The sequence below is a fragment of the Balaenoptera acutorostrata genome, chromosome 8, assembly GCF_949987535.1.
Source record: "Balaenoptera acutorostrata chromosome 8, mBalAcu1.1, whole genome shotgun sequence".
NCBI lineage: Eukaryota > Metazoa > Chordata > Mammalia > Artiodactyla > Balaenopteridae > Balaenoptera > Balaenoptera acutorostrata.
The window spans coordinates 4427254-4440551 of record NC_080071.1 but is presented as its reverse complement, the minus strand read 5'-3'; the positions used below and the strand labels follow the sequence as shown (position 1 = coordinate 4440551).

General features: G+C 33.6%; 1 protein-coding gene across 1 annotated transcript in view; it reads left to right on the top strand.

The window, feature by feature from the left end:
* Positions 1–13298, top strand: part of LRP1B (LDL receptor related protein 1B) — a gene marked incomplete at its 5' end in the record, with an annotated part of 1526008 nt that overhangs the window by 778491 nt on the left and 734219 nt on the right. The window contains 2 exon segments of the mRNA XM_057550915.1: positions 479–668; positions 5361–5483. Of these exon segments, the coding sequence (XP_057406898.1) occupies positions 479–668; positions 5361–5483 (313 nt within the window).

The following is a 13298-nucleotide window of genomic DNA, read 5'->3' as shown; positions in this document are numbered from 1 at the left end:
TTTCTTCAATTTGCATTAATCCAACTGAATAGAGGGGTTCCTTCCACTCCCAGTGTTGTTAGACCATGTTGTATCCCTTGGCTATTGGATGAGCAATACTGCAATATACATAATGCCACTAATTACTCAGATCAGTTTCTGTGCCAGAATATGATACCGAAATATCATAAAGAAAAGAGATAGGGAAGAGTATCAGGCAAGGTCATTTTAATGTTTGCACTTCTTGACCATATGTATAATGCCATGTATGAGAGAATTGAAATGGATGAAATGTAAATGGTCTCCTTCAAATAACATGTCCTAAAAATAGAAAAATATGCTCACATTGTGAAATCCATTTTTCAAATACACTGAAAGAAACTAAGTTATTAGTTAGATCATTATCTGTTCTACTTATTTGAATATCAGCTTCTCTGAATATTTGGTTATGTTTCTAAAGGTCAGGTCTGATTTTTCACAGTGTGTTTATATTTTACAGATTGTTTACAGTGGGAAAGAGTTGAACCATCCTTTTGGACTGTCACATCATGGGAATTATGTGTTCTGGACTGATTATATGAATGGTTCCATTTTTCAACTAGATTTGATAACGAATGAAGTGACATTACTGAGGCGTGAAAGACCACCCCTGTTTGGGCTTCAGATTTATGATCCTCAAAAGCAACAAGGTATTAAAAAACAGATAAAATTGCTTCTGAGTTTCACATATAATAATACTTCAAGAAGTTGCATAAAGACTTTATTTTGACAGTGTTGCTGAAGTTTTATGATAAAAGGTGTCTAGTCACTCCAGAGTCACTCAAATCTTAGACTTTGTTGCCATAAAAATTTATTATTTATTGTTCAAAATATCCTGAGTGAGTAACTCTGGGAATTCTATTTAAGTGAAGTTCAAGGTTTTCTCCAAATACTTCCTTTTTCATGTCATCTTCACTGAAAAAGGCTGTTATTTAAAGTAAAAAATCCTCAGTGTTTTCAAAGAGTCAGTATTGTGAGCAGTGGAAAAACTTTCAGTGTGGAAGGAACATTATGGGAAAATGTTAAAAAATGCATTATACAAGGAAAATAGTATTTTTTAAAGTATCTTAGTATATTTATCTGATTAATTTCATATACATTTAAGGAACATTTAATTATTTTAGATGTTATGAAAGTGAAATAATCTACCATGATATTTGTGTCTTATTAAAATCAGATAATATTCTTGTATCTTTTTATCTACATGAGTTATTAATATTTATTAGGCCATCCACAAACAGCATGACTCAGAACTTAGGTAACAAACAAAAAAAAAGTTTAGTGAATTATGTGGTAGATTTTTGGTTATGAATCTAAATAGTCACTGTTCCTTTTTTTAATACGGATATCCTTGTGAAAATTTAATGAACATTAAATTTTTTCAGCGTGTATGTTGTCAGTAGGAAGTTACCTAAGAACAAGAGTTTTTCTGAAGATATTTCGGCTTAATCAGAGATTTTAAAAGCAAAGTATCTTATTCAAGGGCTTCACTTTTTTCTACTGTATTGAAATTGCCTCACTGGGATAGAAATGCAATTTTATAAAATAATGGAAGTACATAAACTAAGAAGTTCCAATAGCTAATAAAAGATAAAATTGTCTTTAAAAAGAATAAAAATTAATTATTTGAGATAGTATAAGTTATAGTTGTGGACAAGAAATGAAGAATAGAGGCAGTTGCCTGGATAGATCAAATGGTGATATTTTTTATTCACGTCAGCTGCCCCACCACAATCGTAGTTTCTCTAAGATGAACTGGAGACAACATTAAGAGCAACAACCTTCCTCACCTGCTGCAGGCTCTTGTTTGCAGGACTGCTGTTCCCTCTAATTTTACGGTCACTAGTTTTCTGGATTTCATTATACTAATTTTCTGGATTTCATTATACTGTATATCAGTATACAATCACATTTCCTGTTTCCATTTTCTTTAAAAATTGTTCATCTTGAACGTCGTCGCTGAACTCCCCTCTGCCAAATTGCAGGACATTTTCACAGTCTTCATGTTCTTTAAAATTCTAGTTGCTTTAAAGAGTTCATTGATAAAATGCAACACGTGGGATGAGAAATGCCTTGACTTACTGTAAAATGGACTTGCCCTTGGATACAAGTCCTAACATTTTCTTCATCTGAAAATCAGGACCCACCATGAAAGACTTAACAAAGATAAGAGATGTTTTCTTTATAAAATTCCTGTAAGGATTATGTACATATTTGTTATATAAGAGCAAGACTTAGAACAGTGCCTGGCACACATTTTATACTAATCAATTTACCCCTACCATTTCTTCATCAAGAGTCATATATTTTTGAGTTTCCTTCCATATAAACACTTTAAATAAATATCCAAAGGAGTAGTGTGTCACAAACATAGCAACAAAGGGCATGCCTCTGATAGGAATATGAGGAATGTATTCCTATATTCATGAAGAATATATCTGGGGTCTCAGACAGTGCCATTGACATAATTGTTCAGTGCTATCCCTTGGATGGACGAGGTTCTTTTAAAAATGCCTGTTGATTTCTATTATACATATGAGAAATCCAAGAGTAAGGCAGATATAGCCATTCTCCTCAGAAGGCAAAGAGCCAGGGATAAACTGGGATTCCAATTCAAGTTTGTCTGACCACAAAGTAGCTTTATATGATTAATTTATGTAGCTTTTTATTTATGAAAATTATATAACTATTATACATTTAGATAGGAGAAAGGAACATGTGTTTTTTTGTCATTGTAGTTTTATCATTAATAAATTTTGCATTCAGTTAAACTTTTTTTTATAGAAAGAGTCCCTTGACTACCTTTATAGAACCCAGGATTCAAAGATCTTAGATTACAAAGCAGTAGTATAACAGATACACCTTTAAATAAATATATCTTTAAATAATCTACCTTGAAATGCAAAGTATGTAGACAGAGTTTATATGTATTCTTACTCACATACAAAGAAGGAAATCCACTTTATCTTGTTACAACAGATATATCTATTCTCACATTTGTACCTTGTTTCTACACCCACAAATGACTGTTTCTGTCATTCAACTTGTTAACTAGAAGTTTCATTCATTCAGTTATTAATCAGTTCAGCTAATGTTTATCAAACACACAGTCTGTGGCAGCCACTCTAAGGGGCAGAATAATCCTACTTCTCCAAAATATAAGTTTGGGGGAAAAAAGACAATGTTTTTGGCCCTGGCAGACGCTATCTTTAACTTAATTTTAAAAACTACTCCTCCTTTGTTTTCCTTGCATTATTTCATTTGTAAAAAAGTGTCTGCTGCCAAAGTGACGTAATCTAGAATTTTATTTTGTTGTTTTTAGTTTGTTGTTTTTCTGTCCTTTATTGATCTAATTTTATTTTGTCATACATAAACAAGTTAGAGTATAAGAGCATAAATTTTAAAGAAAAATTCTTGTTTCTATTTATTTAGAAATAATATGATTATTAGTATTATTACCTAGAAATAAATAATAATTCTTGTTCTAAATCCTTATTTTTTTAAGGATTATTTCTTTTTTCTAAATATTAGAGAAGTCATTTAAATCCTTAGGTCTTTAGCAGTTTCACCCGCAAACAAGACGAAACCTACCTTTATAATTTTATTATAAAAATTGAATTAAAATGAATGTGTATGTAAGGTAACTAACCCTGGGATTGATGCATTATGGATTTTCAATAATGAAAGCTATCAATATGTTAACTCTTTTATTGATATTTATGTGTAAATATTTTAATGCTGTTCGTAGTCAGTCATGTTTTTTTCACTATACAGTTTAATCCTGTACATAAAGTGCATAATATAGACAGAACACCTAAGCATCCTATGAAGTATTACATCTTTATTCCATGGTCATGGAATAAACACGGCTAAATCTGGAAGCTGCTTAAAAATATTCTGCATTCCCTATTGGAAAAAGCCTGAACTAAACTTAATTATTTTCTGAGTTCAGAAATTGATGGTGTAGCTTCAATTATTAGCTTCCTTAGCTTTCAAGTGTATATTTTGTTTTTTAGTTTTTCTATACATAGCAAAATGAATTTACTTCTCAGAATAATGAAAAAAACTATTATATAATTTAGATCATTTCTTCTGATCTGTGGCCACACAATGATAATCTATGAGAGTGAGTTAAATATTTATTGCGTATAGCGATATTTTGAGTTTTTTAACTCATTTATTAATACTCTCTGCTTAACATATCTAATCCCTGAGACCCAAAGTATAATAACCTGGTCTGTCGCTTTAGTCACATTTTTGGCACTTGCACTTTAACTGCCAATACAGTTTTAACCATTGTATTATTTTATTATCTGTGGCCCAGTAATTAAAAGCTCTTCATTTTTAATGTTTGAGTAAGATATTCTGCTATAATCAAAATGTTATTTATTGATACCTTGGAAAATACAACATAGTATAAAATGATCCTGGCATTTGCACTGCCAGATGGAGTGCTGGTCTATACATATATAGTGCAGAAAATATACTTTCTTCCTTGCCTTTCCAACTTGTAGGAATAAATGGCATCCAAATGGTGACTACCTGAATTTTAGTTACTTTTACCTACACCTTTATAAAACAGATTCTCCAGCCTCTTTAAAAATTTACCTCAGTTTTATCTGAGTGTCCAAGAGTGTCTCACATATGTTCATGAATAATACCTTTATGAATTTTCCCTCAGGCCTACTTTACTGATAGCAATAGCATGCCTCGTCAGTGCCTCTGCTGTTTAGGTCCACTGGGACAACACTTTACCCTGTGTCCTGTACACTCTCCTGGTACCAGCAAGGCTGCTCATTTTTCAGGCTTCACAGATAGCCTGCATTCCTTGTATTCCCCAATGCACTCAAATGCCAATGTACTCCTTGCAGAAGAGGAGGGAAAATCCCACCGGTTTCCCCAGTGTTTGCTTTCTGTTTACTTGGGATCCAAAGGCACATACCACATGCCGGTGGTCTAGTTTCTAAAGAGCTCAAACTTGCATACCCTGGGCCCATTCTAGGAAATTGTCCTGGACAGACACCATTCTGTCCACTTTATCCTTTTCTCTCCTGTTACCTCTCTGCACACAAACCCCTATCTCTTCTAACCAACATGTAAATTCCTCTTATCTACCAATGCATCATATATTTTCAAACATTTTAAAATCTCATTTAGGATTCAGCAGGAATCCTTATTACATTAATAAATAGGTACTATTTGTGGTATATATGTGTGTGTGTGTGTGTGTGTGTGTACATTTTTACACCTATGTACATCTCCTGGAAAGAACATGGGCCTGAACCAGCTAAACTTGTATGGAATCAGAGTTCTCTGACATATTTTCTTCCCTCCTCTTGCAGGTGACAACATGTGCCGAGTAAATAACGGAGGCTGTAGTACATTGTGCTTGGCCATTCCAGGAGGCCGAGTATGTGCTTGTGCTGATAATCAACTTTTAGATGAAAATGGGACCACTTGCACATGTAAGTGTCTTTTCATGTTACACTCATTGTTTATAGGTGTCTTTCTGAGGTACAGAAGCAGATGAAACCAAAGGAATTAAAATCAAACTTGAAAAGAGAAATTCAGGTAATGACTTAGGTATAATTCTTTTTAGACTATAAATAATCAATGGAATTAATATCTAATACACGGATGAATAATGATAATGATGAAGTTTAGCTGAGTATCTTGTCACTGCTGCATCTAGTTTAGTGATAATTATAAATAAGTATATGCCACAGAAGAAAATATTTCTTGAAATTAAGAAACCTCACCATCAGTAGTTGGAAGTAAAAATGCATAGTTCTTGGTTACATCGATATTTATTACTTTAAATAGCATAGTAAGCTCAGTTATCTATACTTGGTGGTGAAGAGCAAGAAAGGAGGCAAAAAGAGACTTCCGGGGATTTTCTACACTTTATCAAAATAGGGAATTAACTGAATTGCTTGACCTGGATTAAAAGCACTTTATTAACTTTTGCTGACCTTCCTCAATTGACTGCATCTTGCTTTTCCAATGTGACCCTTCTGAAACTTGTCCTGTCTACACACATCATGTCCCTTAAGCACAATGACAGCAACGATGCCATGCATATATTGAGTGCAATATAAATATTTCTGGAATGACTTAATCTTGAATTGTGTGTTACTCATGATTCTCCAGAGAAACAGGATCAATAAGATGTACACATATAGAGACGGAGAAGAAGATTTTTTTTTTGGCTCTTGCCATTATGGAGGCTGACAGTCTCAAGATCTGCAGTCAGCAAGCTGGAATCTCAGGAGTGCCATTGGTGTAGTTCCAACCTGAATGCTGGTAGGCCTGAGACCCAGGAAGAGCCAATGTTTCAGTTTGAGTCCAAAGTCAGGAAAACAAAAACAAAAACAAAAACATCACAGTTCAAGCAATCAGGCAGGAAGAATTCCTGTTACTTGCAGGAAAGTAGGCCTTTTTTTCTATTCAGGCCTTCAGCTGATTGGATGAGGGCCTCTCACATTAGGGAGAGCAGTCTGCTTTAATTTGGTCTACTGATTCAAATGTTAATCTCATCAATAACACTCTCACAGACACAACAGAGTAATGTTTGACACAAATCCGGGCACTCTGTCGCCTAGTCAAGTTGACACATAAAATTACCATCAGAAATTGTTGAATAAATAGTTCATGTATTTTTCCATTAGTTATAATGATGTCTCTGGGAGGCAGAAGAAGAAATAAGTGTAACAAAGAAGACTTCAACTTATCTGTGATGTCTTTTTTCTTTTAGAGAAGAAAAGATGTGGATAAAAACATTTTAAAATGTGGATTTCTAAAGCTGATTTAATAAATAGTAACATTTGAGAAATATAAAAACATTAATGAAAAATCTATTTATAATGCAATTATTCAACAATAAGCTTCTAGGACATTTTCATGGGGATCCTTATAATTATATATCATAGAAGTTATTAGTTTTTCTACTACTAATAATAATCATAGTTAACATTTATTGAATTCTTATACTGGATGTGGCATTTAAAAAAAATGTTCATGATTCTCATTAGTCCTTACAATAATCATATAAGGAAGATACTATTACTATCTCATTTTATGATTTAAAATTTAGACTGAGAGGTTAATAACTTTTAGAAGTTCATGTAATTAGTATGTAGAACATTTGGAATTTAGATCCTAAATTATTTCATTTTGGTGATTGAACTCTTAATTATGCTGTACTTTACAAATTTTGGATCATACTAATATAAATTATTTTGTCCCTTATTTTACTTAATATGAGCATAAGCATTTTACCATGTAACTAAATGTTTTTTGTAAATATGATTTTTAATGACTGCTTTTTAAGCTATTTGTCATCTTTTCCTATTTGATGTATGGTATTATTTCTGATACATTATTATATATTATTTGTGTGTTACTACACTGTTTGTGGTTCCTTCTGTATTTTACCATATTGTCCATTGTTTGTTTGTTATATCTTCTTCTCATCTTCTTTAAGCCTTTGGAATAATATCACCAATTAAGTTCTATTTCTATTATTTTGAGTTTCAACTGTTTGAGATGAGGACTTTGGCTTCCTTCATTCTATTCTCTTCATCTTCCTTAATTTCAGTCCTTATTATAATTTAGGATTTCTGACAAGGAATATTATTTTGAATCATCAAACAGTAAGTCTCTTTAAAGATGTTTTAACATTTATAGATTTTTGGTCAACTTTACAAATATTTTCTTTTAGACCTGGATCAGTGCTTCACTAGTTGTATTGGTTAGTACTCACACTTTTAGTTCTTCATTGTTTATTTATTAATTTTCACTGATGTATAGGATAGATGGAGTATAATTTGAAATAACTTCTTCAAGATGACTACAAAGAATGTATACTGTAGAGTTCTGTATTCCAAATATGTCTCCTTTGCCTTTATATGTGAATAGCAATTCTTCTGGATATTAATTGTTGACCAAACAAATTTTTCTTCAAAATTCGAGAAATATTCTTTAATTAGATTTTGAGATAATATACTTCAGAGCACAAATATGAATTTTACCCATGGGCAAGGTTTTTTTCCCATTATTAGTTGTATTTTTAAAATTGCCTATATATTTTCCTATTTTCCTGTAGAAAATAATTCTCTGAGGTGTACTTTCTTTGATTCATCAGATGGTATCCCTTCCTTTGTTCTGTGGTATTATTTAGTAATTTCCATTTGGTAGTTGTTTGCATCAATGGTAGAGAGGAGATCTACCAAGACCCATAGTTTGGGAATAGACAGGGATTAAGAATTGCTTTGAACAGCATAAAATCTGTCCAGTTGCCCAGTAGATTAAATCTTATCTTAGTTATCAGGATAAATGGTCTGATTTATGTTTACATTTCATAGTTTAGTTTCTCCCACAGATTCTTCTAAGATTATTTTTCTGGTACAAAATGAGATCCTTTGCTATTCCAGCTGAATGATTTTGACATTTGAACAGATGAAATGCGCACATACAGACACACATACACACACAGATAGTAACCTTTGTGGACCTCCACCAGGTCTCATCCTGCCTTTGCTCTACCACCAGAATTCCTCTCAAGGATGGAAAGTAGCACTGCAGTATCTCCTTTTTATGGTAGGCACAGACCTTACAGTCAGTACTGGAGGAGCAAAGGGCCTTTTTTCCTACCTAAAAATAGGCAAGCTTATTCAGTTTCTAGTGGCATAACTTAGAGAGGCTTCTGATTGAATATTTAAATCTAGTCTTCTTGGTCTTGCAAAAACGTCAAAATTCACTTAAGATAGTGTCAATACAATGATCAAGAGGCTGAATTCTCAAGGATCTTGTGAGTTTTCATTCTTTATCTTTGTTTTCATCATGGGAATTTGGAGGGAGAGCTTATACATCAGGTACTAATATCTAGATGGTTTTTACTCTTTAAATTTTCTAATTAGTTCTCTAATTTTAGTTGTGTGAGTTATAATTACCTGTATTGTTTGCCTCCAAATTATATTTCCTATTGCCTTCATTCTTATTCCCCATTAAAAATTTACAGATTCCTTATGAGTTGGCATATCTATGTGCATATTGAGATTGATTATACAAAAGATTTATCACTGGATATCTCTGTGTAAATAAAAATTAGGTGACTTTTGGCTTGTAAAGAAATACTGTACACAATATTGGTCATGTAGCTGATGTTAGGAAATTTGTTATGATAGTTCACATGTGATTATATATCTGGTGAAAATTAAAGGAAAGTTTTCTGAGACTATTGGTGTCTTTTTAATACCTATAATTCATTGATGAGTTAATCCCAATGCAAAAAAAGGGGATTAAAAAAGATTGTTTTACCTATAGTTGTTACACCAAACAATGTTAAATCAACAAAAACAGGTGAGTTTTTATTTGAGAATTTGCTATTGCATTTAGTTGTCAAATTTTTTACTAGATTTTTAGTATGGCATGCAATTTGTCTATGTTCCTTTCAAATATAATGGGAAAAATCAAGAGAAATACTATAGTAACTCATTTATTGAAAAAAAGTCAAAGTGTGTTCATATAAATTATTCCAGTTTCTATTCATTAGTAAAGGTTTTTATAAGGAAATTTTAGCCTTAGTTTGCAGATGAGGAAATTAAAGTGCAAAAGGACTACAAACTCTATTTGTTTGTGGTTTCAGAGTATAGTGCAAAACAGATATCAGTGTGTCACTAACCCCTCATTAATGCTGATTGCTCTGGGCTTCTGACTTAGTTCAGGCTAGATTATAGTTTTGTGAACTGGTCTCAACTGGATTAACTCTTTAATCTGGATTAAATCTAAATATGTAAGCAAAACAAAAATACATGTGGCAACCACTGAGATACCATCATCCTGGTTTCAGTCATCCTCAGTGAATTGGCATCAAATGAACAAAAACCCATTGGCAGATGGTCAGGCCAGAATTAAACACCAACGGTTGTTTCTCAATGAACTTGTAGCAGAAGGTGATGCCAGAAAAGGCATTCACCCAGCAGAAAAATATTGGCATGTTACATGATTGACTGAGGATGAATTCTAATGCCATGCCTGGAAGGAATCAAGAATGAGAGTAGGCTGGACTCTTTGTCCTTGTGAATTTCGTGTGTCATGGTCAAGTCTTCTCACAATTAAAAATGAGGCCTGGTGTAGCGTAGTAACTGGAAACTTATTGCCCTGGAGAAGCATATGGAAAGCCAGTTGATCAATTATCAAGTGAGGTTTTTTAAAATTTATCTTGATGCCTTTGTAGGGAAAAATCACAGCATAGAAAATTAATAAATGAGGACAAGAGTAATCCTGAGAAAGGAAGTTAAGCTCCTAAAAAAATTAAAAAATGATAGTCACTATTTTTTTTAAATAGCAGCATAATTTTGTCTAGAGTAACAAGACAGTAACATAGTAATTCTTTAAATGCCTCTTTAGTGGCCTGGACAGAAAAAGAAAAAGAACAGAGCTTTCCAATATGCCTTAGTCCCAAGAAAGCAACTTAAACATTGCCCCAAATATTGGTCTTCCAAGGGTAGCATTGCAGTTATATGTCAGTGGTACTCTGTGACCTCCTTCACCTTCTGGAACACCAGATACATTACTCGTCAAAAACAGTGCTCCACCATGGCTGAGCCATTTATCTGTTCAGCTGTGACAAGCCTTATGTTCTAGGATATATGCAGTCTAATGTGTAGTAAAAAGTTTAAGGCAGTAAAAAGTTTAGAAGGCCCATCCAGATGAATATTTATGGCCTTCTTTGCATAGGAAGATTATGTACCACTTAGGTTAGCTGCTCAGAAGACAACTCTATCTAATGAAATGTCATCCTGCTATGATCTAAAGGAGAAAATTCCAAAACCATAGCAGCATTTTTCACACTGCCTTCCAGTATAGGCGATCTTATACAGAGTCATCCAGCAAACTACAACTTCAAGTTTTCTTTTAGGTTTTTCTCTTAAGTTAAGATAGTTAAGAAATTCTGTATTCCCAAAATGCAAGATACAGTTTGTTAAGCAAATAAACATATCCTAATATGAAACATATAAGGACGATAGGGAAACTTTATTTTATTTTTGTCCTGGGACTAATGCTGTTATGATATAGTCAAGAGCAGATTATCAATTGAGAGAGGAGACAAGAATCAGTTTAGAATAGATTACCATGCTGAGGTTGAAAAGAAGAAAAGCAAAATTGGAAATATAGACACTTGTTCATGGGCACCACAGCTTATTAAAGCAAGACCAGGGACATATGTATTAAATCCAGTCACTGAGCTGAGATCCAAATAGATGGTTCAAAACTAAAATGAAATAAAAATGTTTATTGGTAAGGTTTCTTCATTTACTTCATTGAATCTTGACATTAGCTCTAGCAATCACTCTAGCAGTTTTTACCAAAGAAAATAATTAATTCTAGAGGGCATATTTCCCTTTGCAGTGTATTGACAAGTCATGCAGAGACCTTCTAATTCCACTGCTCTAACAGCAGGTATCATAGGATGTGTGAGAACCGGCAGTTCCTTGCCAGGCGTGCCATGATTCATGTCATTTTATTTCTGATCCTGGTTAACTTAAAGGATTGTTTATTACTTTGTCAGTTTTCTTCCTGGTGAGATAATGTTGAAATATTTTTACTAGAAGTGACCCTGGCTGTAGAATTACAGGTTTTGAATTCAGTTTTCAAATTCCCAGTGCAAAGTACAACTCTGAAGCAAAGCTTATAAGAATAGCATTTGTTAATATATGGAAAGCACTTTCTGGCTGTGCCTACCTACCCAAGTACAATATGGGTTCTGTCACATTAAGCAAGTGACACTGGAAGCAAGTGACATACATGGAGCTTTTCCTATATGTTTGCTTTCTTGGTTGGGGTGGGGGGACTTTATCACTCTTTCTTTCTTTCTAGCTACATATCAGTCTTTTTTTCCCTTAAATTAAGCTAACTTCATTCATGTACTTGGGTGAAAGGAGAAGAGCATTAGCTGCTGAGCCAGTTGAAGTAATAGTGTTTTCCTGAAGTATTTATTCAGTCTCCAGAGGTAGAATCTCTCATTACAATAATGGCTGTAATGTAGAATTATCAGTCTCTGTTAATTCCAGTAAGTTGGGCAACAAATAATTTTGAACATCTCCTCTACATCTAGTTCTGTTCTAGGCACCGTTCTGTTCTGTATGTGGCATTATCCTTCCTACATTCAAAGACCTCAGAAAAACAACTAGATGTGTGAAAGTTAATTATAAAATAACCCCTTTATAGAAGTGTGTACAAGGTGTACAGAATACTAATCTTATTTTCTTATGAATGCTATTCCCTCTTTTAATGATGCCAGATATACTTGCTTCATCATCTTGTTGATTCTTGCACAAGTTGGTAGATTGCGTGGCCATCAGCTAGGGTCTTATGATAGATGATGTTGCTACCCAGTTCCACAGTTAGGTCAACGCTGAGAAAAAGACCATGCTTTGGGATGTCTAAACTACCATCTTATCCAGATTATCACCTATCACATTAAATTTTATTGTGATAATGGACATTGCTGGCTCAAAAATAACCTGTCTTTTATCATTATGTATCCTGAGCAAACCTAGGCAGTGTTGATATCATGGTTTCTCTGTGATATAACAACTGATTCCATCTGGGAGACTTGGGTTAGGGCTGGCTTACATTAATGATGCCGAACGCCCTGGGGGACTTTGAAAATCAGAATCCAGTATCTTAAAAAATTCTTTACTATTATGAAAGGTCTGAAATTTTCCCCTAGTTGCAATCTAGCATGTCAGCCCACCAGCGTTTCATAGATTTAGAGAGAAGACGTGCAGTCCTTTGATCAGACACGAAGGATTTTATTACTCATGGGAAAGCAGGTTGCTTAAGTTTCATGTGCACTTTGGTTCTTTTTGCCCTACCCCACCTCCACATCATGTGAGGACCAACCTTTGCCCTGAAGAGAGACATTATCTTTACTATCCTGGTCAAGGAACAAACTTGCTCTCTGCTCTGAAAGGAAGCTCTATTTCGATCTTCCAAGGCTGTTAGCTGCATAAACATCCTTGAAAAGAAGTCCAGAATAAAAGCTGGCACAAGACATGTAGAAACACCGTGGAGAAATGCCTCTCCAATAAATCACAGGGGTTAGAATAGTTGTAGACAAACTTTAAAACGTCAAAAATATTTGTATATGTTTTAATACCTCTGTTATTACAGATATAAGCAATGCCTAACTGCTGTTACAAGTGATATTGATATGTTTGAATGACATTTATATAAATCATTATCAGCTGCAGTAGATATAAAAAAGTTATCTC